At 38.6% G+C, this 17,964-nt stretch overlaps 1 protein-coding gene and 1 long non-coding RNA gene across 2 annotated transcripts; one reads left to right on the forward strand and one right to left on the reverse strand.

Annotated features, from left to right (window-relative positions):
- Positions 1–665: 665 nt before the first annotated feature.
- On the reverse strand, positions 666–7,199 carry MAP10 (microtubule associated protein 10). The gene has a single exon (XM_025448543.3). It carries the CDS (start codon positions 7,152–7,154, stop codon positions 4,416–4,418), a length of 2,739 nt encoding a protein of 912 aa, XP_025304328.1. The 5' UTR covers positions 7,155–7,199; the 3' UTR covers positions 666–4,415.
- Positions 7,200–7,583: 384 nt separating this feature from the next.
- LOC125754939 (uncharacterized) lies at positions 7,584–14,143 on the forward strand. Its single transcript, XR_007410094.1, has 2 exons — positions 7,584–8,551; positions 11,981–14,143. It is a non-coding gene; the product is annotated as an uncharacterized LOC125754939 (long non-coding RNA).
- Positions 14,144–17,964: the final 3,821 nt, after the last annotated feature.

Genomic DNA, 17,964 nt, shown 5'->3' on the forward strand with positions numbered 1-17,964 from the left:
TTTGTGCATCTAGTATGGGAAGACTTCAAATTTCCACACAAAAAAATTAAAAAGAATTTTTAAGATGTTTTAAAAGCAACCTCCTGTAGTCAGGACCATCTAGGTTTGCTTTCTTAGTATTTTCAGAACATTTGTCTTTATTTATGCCCTGGCTCAGAGTTCCCTTTCTTAATGAACAGGAAGGAAGTTTTTCATACTCTTCTTCCACCATCCCCTTCTCTTACCACCCCTAATTCTAGGCACAAAACTACATACCCCACTGCCTAATATTCTGAGGAGGGTTCCTTCTTCTGTTTAGTTTTGTGGCTCTGCTCTGTCCTGAAGTCTTTTTCCCTGGCCAAAAGCCTTTGTCCTGCTTTGTCTCCATGGGCCTCTTTGCTTTGCTATCTCATGGAAAATTCATTTAAACATTTTGAAGGAAGAGTTGATTTCCCGAGATTTTAATTAAATATATATGTCCTCCTAGGGCAGAAATACAGATAACCGTGGTATATTCTCTGTAATTCTAAATTTACCCCCCAACACTCACATGCACATTCAACTGTCACATATGCTAGGTAAATTTGATTCAATCCTCAAACCAATCCTATAATGAAGAAATAATCTCCAAGAATCCATATAACATGACTGAGGATGCAAATTACCACTCATCCATCTACAAAGACCAGGATTACATCATTTTAATTTGCCACTAGGGTTAGTGGTCCACTCCAGTAAAATGAAAAAAATTTTTTTTTTAAATCTTTTGGTGTCAAGAGCAAAAATACTAGTTTCTCTCTTTGGTCCCAACAACTTTTCCAGAAGATAACCTTTATCTTGGTTCTAGCTTCTCATATCATACTCAGGGTTCTGTTCTGCCCCCAAGTTGTCCCATAGCCTGCTAACTGAGCTTGAAGTATATTGGAGGTTCTTTAGAAAACAAACACTATCTTCTCATTTCTCCAGCTGCCCCCTCATTGTACGATGGTGAAGAGTAGATTTCTAATCCCATTTTTCATCAACATAATCCACCTGCTCTGTATCTTCCAGAAGTTCCTCAAATTGTTTTGTCTGCCACCAGCATTTTCCTTGTTCTCCAGGGCAATGAACTCTAGGCTCATTCTTATTTTTACGTCTATGATTTCATTGAGATTTTGGAAGGAAAGGACTATTACCTTCCCTTAATACACAATTTTACAGTAAAGACTCTTAACTGAATTTTCTATTTTTCCTAGAATTAATATGCATTATTAGTATAAGAGAAAAGAAGTATTTGAAAAATAAGGTAGTAATGATATGACTATGGCTTGGCACTGCAACCTAATGATGCTCATCCTGAAATTTGTTATTTCCTAGCATGACAGGAAAATTTCTGGAGAAAAATAGTAAAAATGCTTTGGTCCCTGACCAAGTATGTTCTCCTTGCACCGCTTTAGGTTAAAAATGAGAAGGATCCAGCAAGCATTATCTCATAAATTGTCATTCTGTACAACTTCAGATATCTTAAACCAAATTAAAACATAAGTAGCCTAAAGGATGACTATATCTCTAGGCCCAAGGACAGTTTTTGATTATACCAATGTAAATACTGTTTATGTTATTTATATGTTGCTTTGTTATGAAATTCCTTTGCATTGCCAAAAACAGTGTAATTAAGTTTAACTTATTATCTTTAACTCTATGTTTATAGCAAATAAAAGTGTGGTTCCCAAATATAATTCCCTAACAAATGTGCTGCTTTTACAAACAGAAAAATAAAAATTGAGAAGTGAAAGAGTGGTTCTCAACAGAAAGCCAGAAGTGCAAGACAGAAAGTTTAGTATCATTGTTCTTTTGCAACTGAAGATATCGATAGCATGCATATAACTGGAGGGAAAAACCAACACATCGTACGCATCTGCACAGCCCTTTTTCAATCTGCTCATGGTAATAGTTCAAAGGACTTTCATCACTGTCAGCTACCTCCTAAGGGGCAAGTATTAATACCACACAGAGGTAGGTCCTAACATTTCTGTTGCTCACCGCTTCTTGGATCCTCTCCCATTCAGCTTTGCCCAGAGCAGTTTAGAAAAGCTGGATTGTAGTAGCTTAGTTTTACAAACAATTAAATGACAAGTCTCCTTTATTTATGAGCCTGAAATACTATTTCACGTTTCAGTGATTTTAAGCAATTCAGGGGATAAAGGTACTTTAGCAGTAGTATCTATTATGATATTCTTTTAAAAACTAAGTTCATAGTTTGTAGAATTAAAACATGAGGTAGAATTTGAAGATAGGTTGTAAAAAAAAAAAAGAAGACAGGTTGTAAACAGGAAGTACTAAATGCACAAAAGAAGTATTTTTCACTAGAATTAAGCTATAAAAACTAACATCACAATTCTAGAAATAGATATTGATGGAGTAACTCAAAGAAACCTTGTTCAGCTATTCAGTTTTGTAATTTGAAAAATATTAATGCCTTAGTCTTTGTTGCACCTCAGACACTGAATGAATCATTTTTCTCATCTATTCTCATCATAAGCAATGACTTGCTCCTAATCAAATAAAACTTGGTTTTTAAGGAATTCTTTCTCTGATTCTGACATTATTGCTTATATTTTTGTCTCTTCCATAGTAATGAAAAATTGCTAACAATTTACAGACCAAGTTGATATCTAGCTAATTATTTTGATTTTCTGAGATGATATATTAGATGTTTTATATTAACTGAAAAATTAACATCATAGCCATTAGCCATTAAAAAGCATTTCATATTTCAAAACTTTCACTGGTATAATTTCTTTGCCTCCAATAAATTATTTCAATAATTTATAGTATTCAAAATGTCATGACTACGTATTGGTGCTCATTTATAAATTAAAATACCGTATTGTGGGACGCCTGGGTGGCTCAGTGGTTGAGCGCCTGCCCCTGGCTCAGGGCATGATCTTAGGGTTGAGTCCCACATCAGACTCCTTGCCTGGAGCCTGCTTCTCCCTCTCCCTAGGTCTCTGCCTTTCTCTCTGTCTTTCATGAATAAATAAATAAAATCTTTTTAAAAATTTAAAAAAATAAAATACCGTATTGTTTCTATTGCTTAGGACTTTATTATTCTTGGCATTTTAGGCTCCCTATAATCTGGGACTTTTCTTACTCAACAAATTTCATTTTTACCACTCTGTAGCATGAATCTACCATTCTAATCAAGATATTTTCAGTCCCATGAATACATTATGCTCATTCCCATATTTCTTTTATTCATATTGTTTCTCAAAATATAACATCCTCATTCTTTACCATTTTACTGAATTTTATCAATTATTATCATTCAAAAGATAATGCCTAGTTATTTAATTATTCATAAAGGAAAGAAAATTAGGTCTTCGCTTCATACATCCAAAAATATCAAACATATTAAAAAGTGTAAAAATTAAAATATAACGGAAAAAAGTACATGTAAATGTTTGAACACAGAATAAGGTTTAAGTACAAAATCTATGGAAAAAATTATAGAGAAATGATCACTAGAATTTCTAAAGACAAACTTTCATACTTTTAACAATTTTGGAAAAACCGGAAATGACAACAATAAATTGAATTTCTATACAAGAAACTGGAGGACATCTCTTTTAACTTCCTTCTCTTCCTTCCCCAAAAACTTTAGAGAACACCTACAGGCTATTTATAGACAGCAAAACAAAAATATTGTAGTCAAATAACCATATTTCCAATAAGGATTTTCTGCTGCTTATTCTTAGGATTTCTACTTGTTTGCTTAATTTTGTTCCTCCCATCAGCTTAGTGTAAATGCATGGCCTTTATTAATTCCTTCAACACATGCTTTTATCGCACCCACATGCCAGACTGCGCTAGATACAAAGAACATACATACACTGATTGGAAGTATAGAGCACAATGACAACATAGAAAAAGGACTTCACCTACTGGGGATATGGGGTGTGTACGTATCTAAGATTTCCCTAAAAAAAATCTGTATAAAACAGTAAACTCTACCTACAGGGGCTATATCTTAAATATTTTTGTACCTTTCGGCATCTTATACAGTAGGTTCTTCTATATTTGTTAAATGATTTATTCCTATTAAAATCTGAGGTTATCCTAATTATTAATTAGCCTTCTTTTTTTTTTAATGGTGTGCCTGAGTCAGCTTTAGGATGACTGGTACTTTCAGATAGATACTTTGAGATAGTTTAGAAAGATATTTTTATTCTTATAAGATAAACAACCTAAATCTTACCTACATTATAAGGTAATTTCATGATTAATATTGTCCAGTATAACAGAGTATCATCTAGACATCAAAATAATGTATTTTTAAAAAAGAATTACTCATGTAATTTATATACTAAAATAATGTAAAGAATTATTAAAAATTTTTTCACTTAACAGTACACATAGGTTATAGAAAATGAAATGCTTTTTAAAAGCACATATTTTCACACTGTATATCCTGGAAGTTTATTTATCACTAATTCACAAATATCTCTGCATTGCTTGGAAATATTTAGTGAAGCAACTTCATCCTCTTCCTCAAAGTGATCTGATGTACTGCTATCCAGAACATTAAGTTCTAGTTCTGACAAATTAGATGGCAGATAAGAACTCACTTGAGATGTCCGAGGTGACTGGCTTTTTTCTGAAGACTTGCCACCAGTTCTTGTTTTAAGTTTTATAGACATGTCCTGATCCCTCTTTACAACTTTAGAATTATGCATACCATTTTGATCTATATGATTTTCTTTTTCCTCAGTCCAATGTAATAAAGATAAATCACTGGTAGAGATACTAGATGTTTCCTCCAAACTTTTATCTTGAATCTTTGAAATATGAGATCTTTTAGATGAGTGTACTGGTGATCCAGCTGAAAAAGGTGGGCTAAGAACAGAACTCTTTTCACTGCTGTTTTTTCTTATGGACAGTATTGTTTCACTAGATTTACTTGTGCATCGATTATATTTTGGATTTTCTGCCTCTGGACTGCTATCATGAGCTTGTAAAATCCTGCTAGTGTCCTCAGTGGTAGAGAAATCTTCAGAAGAGCAAGGGCTGGTGAAGTCATCTGAATACTTTAATTCTGAGATGCTTTCAGAGCAACTATTTTTACTTGGTTTATTTTCACTCATATTATCAGTAAGAGTATCAGTGGTTTTGACCTGTTTATTCTCTATTTCTTTATCTACCACAATTCTGTCAACAACTGCAACTTGTTGGAAAACACGTGGACTCTGGACTTTCATATCCATTTTTCCTTCCAAAATACTTGCAGGAGTAAGCCCTTCCAGAACAATGGAATTTGTAGGACTCGCAATTTCTTTCAATAAACCATTACTTATTCTATGTTTACAATCTACTGTTTTTTCAGCTGCACATTTCAGTTTAGTTTCTTGACTTGTGCTAGGGTCACCCAAAACTCCACTGATTTGCTTTGAGGTATCACTGTTTTCAGCAAAAGATGCATCTAATTCCAAACACTTATCTTTAGGTAGTTGGTGTGGCTTCTGATGTACTTTGGCAAAGCTTAATGCTTTAACTTTAGATGATGGAATTCTGAGTTTTGTACCTAACATCTGTGCTTGCATTTTTCTATACTGTTCTCTTTTTTCATGTACTACCAACATATCAGGATTTGTCTGCTTTAAACGTAGTTTAAGTGTCTTTGTTAAACCATAGAGCAGCTTCCCCCTCGGAACTCTTTTGGGAGGGTTATCACTGTTCTCTTCAAAATATTTACCTTTTTTGAGATTTTCAGCTTGGTTCTTTTTATACTGAAGATTCACTGACTTTTCATTTCCCCCCATTGAAAGCTTATCCTTAGATTCAGATTTACATGTGCATTTGGTAGAAGATTCTGGTGACCTCTTATCCTCAGTTCTATATAACCAGGCTAGGTGAGGATGTATTTGAGTAGGGCTTGCCACAGGTTGGTTGTGTAACACAGACAACTCAACCAACAAAGCATTTAACAAAGGCAGCTGCCTTATTGTATTAACTCTACTCTGTTCAGTTTGGGCATGATCTGCAGTTTGATCACTTGCTCCTACATCCTGAACATGGGGGGTATTTATGAGCATTGGAGGACTCTCCCGGGTCCCAGACTTAGTAGGTTTCAGACAATCAGTATCTGTTGGGGCAGTTGCACGATTTTCCTCCAGAAAAATACCATTCAATCCCTCAGGTACATTTATCTGTGGCTTAATGGTGATTGTACCCCGTACAGGAGGCATCTTTTCTGGCGTCAAATGAGTGTAATACAGAGGAGGGGGGCAAAATGTGTTGGTTTCAACGTCCAACTCTGTGACTTCCTGATCTGGGGGGCTGACGCTCCTCACCCCACTAGAATTTGAACACACAGAGCTGGTTTTGCCATGCTCCGAAGAAACTCTGTTACCGGAGTTGGTCTGACGGTGGAAAGCTATTTCCCTCAACTCCTTCTGTGCCTTTGGGACTCTTAAACTGGCGAGAAACCTATCAGCATCCTTGGTTCCGGGCTCTGACTTGGGTTGCTGTGTTTCCTGCGGGGCTTGGGAAGCGACTTCTGCACGCTCCACCTCACCTCCCGCGGAAGCGACTGGCCTCTCAAGGTGGCTCAGCAGGCTGCTTCCCAAGTCAGTCAAGCGGTAGCCCAGAGCAATGTCCCCAACCCGCTGCCCAACGTGGTCACGCAGGGGGAAACTTCCGCGGCGACCCTGGGAGCAGCCAGAGGCGGCCGGCCCCAGGACGTGGTGGGCGGCGGCGGCCAGCGAGATGCTGCAGGCACCCAGGAGCTGGGGGGCAGGAGTCGGGCGCCCCGGGGGCAGCTGCAGCAGCAAGGTGTAGAGCGGGGTCCGCAGGAGCAGGCGGTGCAGGGTGGCGGCGTGCAGGCGGAAGAGGCAGGACTTGCCGCGACCGAAGCGGACCAGGCCGGGCCGGGGTTCCGGGGCTGGGGCGCCGGGGCCTTCCGGGGGGTAAACCAGCAGCGTGGGGAAGTCCAGCAGGCGGAAGGCCACCGCGGGGCACAGGTCGCGCGACGGCGGTGGCGGCCGTGCCTCCTCCTCCTCCTCCTCCTCCTCGGCCTCCTCTTGCTCCCCCTCCACCGCGACGACGGGTGGCGGCGGCGGCGGCAGCCGGGCTTCAAGACGCACCCAGTCTACGAGCAGCTCCAGAGAGAAGAGCCGCTCGGACGTGGGGGCCGCCATTGCTGTTGCCCCTGGAGACGCTGCCGCCGGCTCGGGGAAGGGGAGCCGAAGCCGGTTCTCGCGAGAGTCACGGGGACCACAGCGCCTATGCGTGTCCTCTCGCGAGACTTAAGGGGGACCCTTGCAGGTCTGGGCAGCAGTTGCTCTGGGAATTTTCGCTGCTCCGCGCATCTTGCTCTCCGGGCTTACGTTATCACAATTACTTTTAACACTGAAGCGTGATCATATGATGGCAAGAAAACAGACTTTTTTGTTTGTTTGTTTGGGCCACGTTTCTATCCATGCAGATCTCCTGCAATTTTGAGGTCAGGTCTAACTCTGAGGAAAATTGAGAGTAAATCAGGACTCGGGACCCCAGGGCAGAAGAAAGCCAGTTGACTCTCCAGGGTCGGCCTTCTCGGTCTTCTCTGGCTCCACCCAAAGGTGATGACACTGCTGTGAAGCAGCGTGGGAGCCCCTATCTGGGTGAATTATGATAGCACCGAGACGCGCAGCGGGTGTGGTCCCATTTCCATTTGAGCAATCACCATGTGTGAGATTAATGTTAATGATTCCATTTAACAAAACAAATAGATCTACGTAAACAGCCAGTTGGGGGAGGGGAAAAGATCTTAGAGCACTATCCCAGATTCTCAAGGACACATATTTCTAACCTCAGTAAACCAGCTACATGGAAACCAAGACTGATGACACGGAGAGCTTTGAACGACATGGATAGTTCTGTAGAAGATGTTTGGGATGAGCAAGCGTGAACCCATCAATGTTTAGAAATGTAGCTATACAAATACAAAGGATGGATTCTACTAGTAACTAATTGAATTCAGGGCAATCTACTAGGAGGCTGTCCCATTGGTGCAGGTGGTGGCCTGAATTTGCTCAGGGTCAGGGGAGAGGACAAAGAGAGATGAAAGAAGAGGCATTTGTGATAGCAGAATTTAGAATTTGGTGACTAGGGGCGAGAAGTTATGGATAAAAGTTTTTCACTGCTGAAGGAGAAAAAAAATGAGGCATAGATTTGATTTTTTTTTTTAAGTTACTTTGGGTTTTTGGGATTGTAGTTTGAGGTTCCTGCCAGACATTATGTGAATATGTTTAATTTTAGACGGCTTTATAATTTATAGTTAAACTGCATTACATCAAAGCTCAGAAGAACGTTGTAAAGCTCAAGGGAAATTCAGAATTGGAGGGAGTTGATGCTTTAGTGTGAAGACTGAGGGAGGTTTCATTGCAATATATAAATAGAATATACTACTCTTGGCCTTGAGAATCTTACTAGCTACTTGCAGAGGAAACGTTTATCAAGTGACATGCTTAATGGATGGATGACACAGAGCAACAGAAAACAACATATTCACCAATGGAAAGCAATGGCATAGAGTCCATATGTGCATCCTGCTGTAAGTCTTTTGGGTAGGGTTAATAATGTGGAATATTAGCACTTGCATATCTCCTGCATACAGACAGTGAAACCAGTGTCCTTCTTCTATAAGGACATTGCTTCTATAATTTGTAAAGTTTCTATAGAGATAATATATTCATATTCTTTGCCCATATACTCTATATGATTGGTATTGCAATATATGAATAATATTTTATAATTGTAAACAGTGTTAAATTTAACAAGTAAAACTTTTGCTATGAAAATTAAAACATTTCAACGTCCACAGACCATACATGGAGAAATAGCACAATGCTGTGGCTGGGGTCCCAAATTCTATAAGCAAACAACCTAGCTCAAATCTTGTCTCTGTGATCATAAATTAGCTTCTCAACCATTTGTGAATCATTTTCCTCATCAAAAAATGAGGTAGTTGTAGTATCTACCTTATAAAAATATTATAATATTAGCATTATGCAATATTAGTATTATAGTAATATAGTATACATGTTAAATAGTATGCTATATAGTATAATATACTATTTACTATGTTATGCTATATTTATATAGCCTGGCATCTTGTTAAAATAAATATCATTTTACTTACTATTTGCCATATAGCAGACTTTTTGGTTGAATTTTTTAAAGCACTGAGTTAGAATAAATAATTTATCTGACATGGGCCTATTGTTCTCAATCTGTAAAAGTTTATGTGCTCTGTGCTTTACCTTTCATGTGGTGGCCAACTGTTTTTGTTATAGGAAAAGGCAGGGCTAGGCAAGAAACTATGGATTAATGTACATTAATACTTTAAGATATAAATCTGCTATGCAACGTTAAGGAGTTTGAGGTTTATTGTGGGGGTGGCCTGGATTAGGATGTTGGCAATGGTGTGGAGAGAAATAAGCAGACTTAAATATTTCAGAGAGAGATTTAATGGGACTGGTTGATTGATTGTATGTGAGGTATGAGGGAATGGAAGGTGAAGCACAGGTTTCTACTTTAGGCAATTAGGTTGATGGATCAGACACAGAGAAGCAGGGTTTTTTTTTTTTTTTTTTTTTTGTAATTGCTCTTAAAGAAGGAAGTGAGAGACCAGAAGAGAAAACTATGAGTTTCAGTGTCCCGATATGTACTTGTTATACATCCAGGTGGAAGGTGTAAATTAAATATATGAATCTGAAACCTTGAGAGATCTGGGCTGGAAATACAGGTTTACAAAACATCAAGATGGAGAAGCAACCTAATTTCTTCATATAAGGCATAGATAAGTATGGCAATGAGACTTGTTCCTTTTTTATGTGAGTTTTCTTGTGACTATTATAGTTTTCTTGTGCATATTATAAGAATTTTGGCTTGATTTCTAATGAATTAGGATTTGATATGATACTGACATCCTTTTCTGGGGGAATAACTTTAAGGTGAAAAGAGACAGTCACAATCATTAACTAAGGTAAGGCATGATGACACTAATAATTTTGAGAGGAAACAGCAACTGGATTAGTGAAACTGAGCTGAGGGTCTGCTTTTTAAAGGCAGACAGTATATCATATCATAAGGGCTCTAGATCCATCCCTTTAGGTCTAGGTGGGATGGTTTAGCAGAAGTTGTAACAATATGGCAGTGATGGAATTAAGTAAGGGAACAGCATCATATCCTGGGTGGCTGGTCTACTTTGGAGCAGAAATGCAAATATGTGGGGAAACATCAGCTTCTGCAGGAGTATGGAGGCTGGCAAAAACCATGTAGATGTCATAGCTCCAACCTAATTTACTAAGCTTTGGAAAATGGAAGGTCTCTAAGGTGCTACTGAGGGAAGTGAGGTGGACATTGAGTTTTATGGACCAAACAAATCCCAATTAGTAGGAGTCTGTAACTCAGGGACCATGAAAATGCCCAGGACTTACTCTAGAAGCACCAAATACTAATTCCAAGTCCCATTAGTAAAGCCATCCTGCTGCCTATAAACTTCCTGGCTTAGTCCAGATTCGCTCTAAAATCAGATATAACCACCTATAACTGACATAGACTGAGAGGGCTGAAGATGGCTGCCAGGAGGATGATCTAAAGCTGAGTAAAGGGATCCCTGGGTGGCGCAGCGGTTTGGCGCCTGCCTTTGGCCCAGGGCGCGATCCTGGAGACCCGGGATCGAATCCCACGTCGGGCTCCCGGTGCATGGAGCCTGCTTCTCCCTCTGCCTATGTCTCTGCCTCTCTCTCTCTGTGTGACTATCATAAATAAATAAAAAAATTAAAAAAAAATAAAATAAAATAAAAAAATAAAGCTGAGTAAAGAGAGGGCCTGCATGTAGCTAACTAGGGGAAAATGAAATCCAATATCCTTTATTTAAGGATAACTTTACACAGTGCTTCCTTTCCCCCATTTAGAAGAATGTAATCTATAAAAGGCTTACAGCTAACATCAGGCTTATGATGAAAAAAATAGTTTTTCCACTAAGATCAGGAACAAGGCAGGTGTGTCCCCTTTTGCCACTGCTTTTCAACATTGAACTGTAAGTCCTAGCTATAAGACAATAAGAAAAGGAAAGGAAATAAAAGGTATATAGATTGGCAAGGAAGAAATAAAATTGTCTTTATTTGCAGATGACATGATCATCTGTGCAGAAAATCTAAATAACTGACAAACTCTTGGAACTAATAAGTGATAATAGCAACGTTGCAGGATATCAAGTTATTATACTCAAATCTGTAGTTTTCCTATATACCAGCAATGCACAAATGGAATTTGAAATTGAAAACATAATACCATTATCATTGGCACCTCCCTAAAATTAAATAGGCATAATAAATAAATAAATAAATGCATACACACATACTTACTTAGGTATACATCTAAGAAAATATGTACAAGATCTGAAACCGTGCATGCCCCACAGGGTTAATAAGGTCGGAACTAGTAGAAAATTTAAAGTTTGTTTTTCAGAGAACTGTTTCTCCCTAATCAGCTATTGTTATCTTTTCAAGCCCCACTAACAAATCCATGAAGCCTGGACTCAATGTCAACTGATAGGGTTCCAGCCTGTGAACAAGCAAGGCTGCATTTCTTACCTGAGCTAACAAGCCCAAGACCCCATCTAATTTATACCAACTCTCAGAGCATGCCCCTTTTTGTCTTAAGATAGCTGCCTGACATTAGGGGCTAAATTTTGCCTTCTTCTGATGTGAAGTCTCCACCCCAAAGTGAACATGGGGTACATGTTACATATATGTTTGCTCAATAAGGATACTCCATCTTTCCTCATGAAGAGTTAACTTTCCCCCCTCCATTTCATCAATATGTATGTAGTGTCAACTCCTATGATTATAAAATACTTCTTCTCTCCCCTTTCAGGAAGGTGAAACTTGCCCTCGTTTGGCTGCCTCTCAAACAAACTCTGCCTTCCTGTCAACCCAAAGTCTCAGTAATTGTATTTGCTGTTTTGTTACAGATCTGTACTGAGGAAAAGTAGAAAACTCTGACAAGATCAAAGAAAAACTAAACGAATGGAGAAATAGTCCATGGCTATGGAAAGGAAGACTCAATATTGTCAAGATACCAGTTATTCCCAACTTAATATACAGTCAATGCAAAGCCAGTCAAAATCCAAGCAAGTGATTTTTGTGGTTACCAACAAACTGATTTGAAAGTTTAGATGGAGAGGCAAAAGACCCAAAATAGCCAACACAATATTGATGAACATAGTTGAACAACTGACATTATCCATCTTCAAGTCTTATGATAAAGCTATAGTAGTTAAATCAATGTGGTATTAATGAAAGAATAGACAAATAGACCAATGAGACAGAATAAGGGGAAGCTGGGTGGCTCAGCCTATTAAGCATTTGCCTTTGGCTCATGATCCCGGGCTCCCGGGATCAAGCCCCATATTGGGCTCCCTGCTCAGCCAGGAGTCTGCTTCTCCCTCTCTGTTCCTCCTCCCATTTATGCTCTTTCTCTCTCTCAAATAAATAAAATCTTTTAAAAAATGGGACAGAATAAAAAGCTCAGAAATAGACCCATCAACTGATTTTTGACAAAGGAATAAAGGTAATACAAAAAAGCAAAGGCAGTCTATTCAACAAATGGTGCTGGAACAGCTGGACATCCACATTGAAAAAAAATCACAGCTTTCACAAAATTTAATTCAAAATGGATCACAGCCTTAAATGCAAAATACAAAACTATAAAACTCCTTGAAGATAACATAGGACAAAATCTAGATGACCTTGGGTTTAACAATCACTTTTTAGATACAACACCAAAGGCATAGATCCATGAAAGAAAGAAATGATAAGCTGGATCTTATTAAAATTAAAAATGTTTTGCTCTGTGAATGGCACTGTTAAAAGAACGAAAAGACAAATCCTAAGAGAAAATATTTTCAGAAGGTGTATTTGTTAAAAAACTGTTCATCAAAATATGTGAAGAACTCTTAAAGTGCAACAATGAGAAAACAAACCACTGAACAAAAAAATGAGCCAAAGACCTGAAGAACACCTCACCAAAGATGATACATGAATAGAAAATAAGCATGTAAAAGGATGCTCCAGATCGTATATCATCAGAAACATGCAAATTAAAGCAAGAGAGTGATACCACACACATCTATCAAAATGACCCAAATCCAGAATATTGACAGCACCAGATGCTGATGAGGATGTGGAGCGAGCAATAAGACTCTTGTTCATTGCTGGTGGGAATGCAAAATGGTACCGCCACTTTGGAAGACAATTTGTCAGTATCTTAAAATGTAAACATACCTTTACTATATGATCCAGCAATCACCTTCCTTGGTATTTACCCAAAGGAATCGAAACTTACCACTGCACAAAAACCTGTGCATAGATGCTTAGAGCATATTTTTCATAATTGCCAGTGACAGTCAAGCAACCAAGATGTCTTTCAGTAGGTGAGTGGAAAATTAACTGTGGTGCATCTGAATAAAACATTATTCAGTGCTAAAAAAAAAAAAAAAAAAAAAAAAGAGCTATTAAGCTGTGAAAAGATATGGAGGAAACTTAACTGCATATTACTAAGTGAAAGAAGCCAATCAGAAAAGCTTTATACTGTCTGAGTCCAACAATATGACATTCTGGAAAAGCAAAACTATGGAGACAGAAAAAAAGAAAAAGAAGAAAAGAAATCGTTGGTTGCCAAGGAGGTTAGAGGGGAGAAAGGGGTGAATAGAGCACAGAGGATTTTTACCCTGATGATGGATATCTGTCATGATGCATTTGTCCAAACCCATAGAATGTGCATACTAAGAATGAAGCCCAATGTGAACTATGGACTTTGAGCAATGCTGATGTGTCAATGTAGGTTCACCAATTGGAACAGATGTACCACTCTAGTGAAGGATGTTGATAATGGAAGGACTATGCATATGTGGGGTCAGGAGGGATATAAGAAATCTCTACACTTTCTGTGCAATTTTGTTATGCATATAAAACTGCTCTAAAAAAATAAACCCTATTAAAAAGAATGTGACAAAAAAGTAAAGATTTCATAAAAACAAGGAGCTAAAATAAGAGATGATTCTAAAGGGAAAATGAGAAAAATACAGGAAGTAAGATCTGTAAACTTAACAGTAATATACAAAGGTCAATTTAAAGCCCTTTCCCCTTTACTGTATTCAGAATCCCCTTGCAAATGCTTGTCTGGCATAACAAATCTAGAAACCTTAGTTCTGAGAATTGCTTAAGAGACAGACTTGGAGGTGGGGAGCACCGGGCTGGCTCAATCGGATAAATGTCTGACTCTTGATTTTGGCTTGGGTCATGATCTCAGGGTCATGAGATCAAGCCCCGTGTCGGGCTTGGTGCTGAGCATGGAGGCAGATTGTCTCTCTCCCTCTGCTCCTCGGCCTGCGCACACTTGGCACATGCTCATGCACTCTTTCTCTCTCTCAAATAAATAAAATCTTTTAAAAAAAAGAGAAGGGAGAGATGGACTGGGATTTCTGATGCAGCTCTCTGGCTATCCTGGGTTGTCTCCCACTGGCTTCCAAAGGCTTGTGTTTCAGGGTTCTACATATATAATGTATTCCTTTTTTTTTTTTACTTTGTACATTTATAATTATTTTTGGATTGTTAGTGTTTTGAAACAAAAGATTTGATTTTAGATTGATCACAGAGGCTATGATAGACCTTACTTTTTCTTAATATGTATTTTTTTATTAGAGTTCGATTTGCCAATATATGGTATAACACCCAGTGCTCATCCCATCAAGTACCCCTCTCAGTGCCCATCACCCAGTCACCCCATCGCCCCACCCACATCCTCTTCCACTACCCCTTGTTTGTTTCCCAGAGTTAGGAGTCTCTCATGTTTTGTCACCCTCCCTCTGATTTTTCTCACTCATTTTCTCTCCTTTCCCCTATAATATTTTTCACTATTTTTTATATTCCCCATATGAGTGAAACCATATAATGATTGTCCTTCTCTGATTGACTTACTTCACCCATTATTTACTTTGACATGGATGGAATGGAGAGTATTATGCTGAGTGAAGTATATAATGTATTCCTGAGGCAGGAAGATCTCAATTAGAAGATTACAATGAACTTCACACAGCTTAAACTGTAAAAACATGGAATTTTAGAAACACTCAGTGTGGTATATTCTATTAGTAGTAAAGATGACTTGGTCTTAATTCTCAGAATGTGTACAGGGTTTGAATGTGGACCTCTTTTCCTTTGTTTCTGGCCCTTCCCTTTCTAAGTTTCTGGATAGCGGGAATCGTAGCTTTTTCCATTATGCTATCATTACATCAGGGACAGAGTTATGATCAGAACCATGATTACCACTTCCCACATCACAGACATGAAATAGCTGTTTGTAAATAGTGCAAATAATCTAAAGAAATTCTGTAAATTTGTCCCAAAGCTCTGCACTGCATTTTCAATTTTTATTTTAAATTTGTCAGAACTTGATATTGGAAATCCCTTCACTCAAGAAGGACAGAGAGAAAGACTGGAGGGTTGGGAGGGAAGGCAGGGCATTGAGGTTGGAGAGTAAGCAAAGTTTCTACTAGTGATTAAAGGGGAAGAGTGGCTTAAAAGCCCACTTAGATAAATCTCTTCCAGAAAGGGATCCAGGGAAATCATGCAGCATCATAAGGCTTTGAAAACATGGGTTCTTTGATAAACTCAATGTTACATAAGATTGATAGAAGTGGTTTAGTGAGAGTTCTCTGATGATCATTGGCAATTAGAAACACGGCCTAGAGGAATCTACATAGGCTCTGAAGTCTAGGGGTCCTGATTCAAATATCACCTTCTCCATTTCATAACCGTGTAACTCTGGGACAAGTTCACCAACTCTGGGAAGTTTACTCTCAGAATATCACATAGATTCTCAAACTGTAGCATGCATGTTCAAATGCGAACTCAGGCCCAGACAATTCTGGAGCATGTGTATCTGTGGATGTATCTGAATGATACTGTTAAATTCATGAATTCTTCTCTCTTTCTCATACATATAAACAGGCCTTTTGGCTTAATTGTCAGGATGAATATAAATAGCTGTTTCATTTAATGGAATTACATTTTAAACTGGATTTCTTTTAAATCACTACCCATATAATTTAGATTCTTCAAAAAAAAAAAAATAGCCAGCTGTTGTTTTCATAATTAGTAAGATACCTATCTTTTGAAATCTGGGAAATAAACCAAGTGTTGGTAACTTCATCAAGCAGACCAGTCCTTTAGGAAGCTCTGGTCATACGCTGGAGCTAGGTGTACACTAAAGTAACTCCCTAGGTACTTCCAGTTCTGTAGTGCCTCTTATCTGTGCTTGCCATTGGATTGGGATCTTTATAAATTCTCTTCCTGTGATCCTCAGAGCAACCCCAGGAAATTACCGATATGCTCATAACGAAACAAACTTGAAGAAGTTAAAAAATGCACACAAATATGAATTTACACAACCACTAAGTGACATTAAAGCTGGCATTAGAATAAAAATTCAGTTCTGCTTGGTTAAAAAAAAAAACCCAACTTATGTTTATCCCAATAAATTCCCTTAGCTTTCTTGCCTATGCCAAAGAGAGTATTCATATGTAGGAAATGGACAATATCCAATTTAAAAATGTATTTTGGGGTACAGAGGAACCAAAATAATACCAGTGAAGCTAAGAGACAAATGCAGAATATCAAACGTTCCATGAGAAAACTGACCCAGTTTAAATAAGTCAAGGATATGGAGAAAGGGGAGGGAGATAAGAGGCTGCTCCAATGGAGTCTTAAAGAGACTTAACCACCAAGCAAGTTTGGGCCTTTCTTTGGATTCTTACTCAAACCATCTAAAACAAAGACATACTGGAGACTAGGTACAATGTGATTGTAAACTGGCACTAGATGATACAAAAGAATCATCATTAATATGAAGTGTGTGGGATCCCTGGGTGGCGCAGCGGTTTGGCGCCTGCCTTTGGCCCAGGGCGCGATCCTGGAGACCCGGGATCGAGTCCCACGTCGGGCTCCTGGTGCATGGAGCCTGCTTCTCCCTCTGCCTGTGTCTCTGCCTCTCTCTCTCTCTCACTGTGTGCCTATCATAAATAAATAAACTTAAAAAAAATTAAAAAAAAATAATATGGAGTGTGTTAACCTCATTAAGATTATTTAAGAAAATGTTTGTGTCTATAACAGATTCCCAGTGAGGTTCTAGTGTTGCCAGGTGAACAGGGGAGACCCCTGGGCCCTGAGGCCTCTGCTCAGCCTGTCCCTAGGATGCCCCTGGAGGCCATGGTCTCCATGCAAGAAAGAATTCAAGGACAGACCAGACACTTGGTTGAGTGGTTCAAGTAGGGAAGTTTATTAAAGTGAAAGTACACTCTTGAGATGGGAGAGCTGGCAAGTTCCAGGGAGAGCTGCGTGCCCCAGGCTTTGGGTCTCTATCTTTTATTGATAGTGGTTAACTAGGGGGTGGAATATTTCTTACTTGGGGAGAGGATTTCTTTGGGAAGAGCATTTCATGCCTTTTCTCCCTTACTTGATCAGGGTCTCTGGCCTTCTTTGTGTTTGGCCTGATCTGGTTTGATCCAGCTTCTTGGGGCTTTGTCTTTGGAATGCTGCCAGGATAGGTCTGTAACTTTCCAGGTAGCTGGCTTGTGACTCCCCCTTTGCTGGCCGCCAGCCATCCTGTGAAAACCTAACTAACTGCCCACTCTAGCAGTAGGAATGGAATGATATCTCTTAGAATGCTTTATAATGCCTCCAGATTTAAAAAAAAAATGAGTAGGTAAAGCAAATGTGGTGAAATCTTGATAATTAAATGAATCTGTGTGGTAGGTGTACATGCAAGTTCATGATATTATTTTCTATGCTTTGGTATATGTTTGGACCTTTTCACAATAAAAAATATTAGGGTATTAGGGTGTTTGTTTCACAAGATTCTTACCAGATCAGCTGCAAAAGCCATGAACTTCTAAAG

This window comes from Canis lupus, chromosome 4 (genome assembly GCF_003254725.2).
Source record: "Canis lupus dingo isolate Sandy chromosome 4, ASM325472v2, whole genome shotgun sequence".
Taxonomy (NCBI): domain Eukaryota; kingdom Metazoa; phylum Chordata; class Mammalia; order Carnivora; family Canidae; genus Canis; species Canis lupus.

What these genes read in the sequence shown, in the direction of transcription:
- MAP10 (XM_025448543.3), bottom strand. Translation starts at nt 7,154, where the DNA reads ATGGCGGCCCCCACGTCCGAGCGGCTCTTCTCTCTGGAGCTGCTCGTA.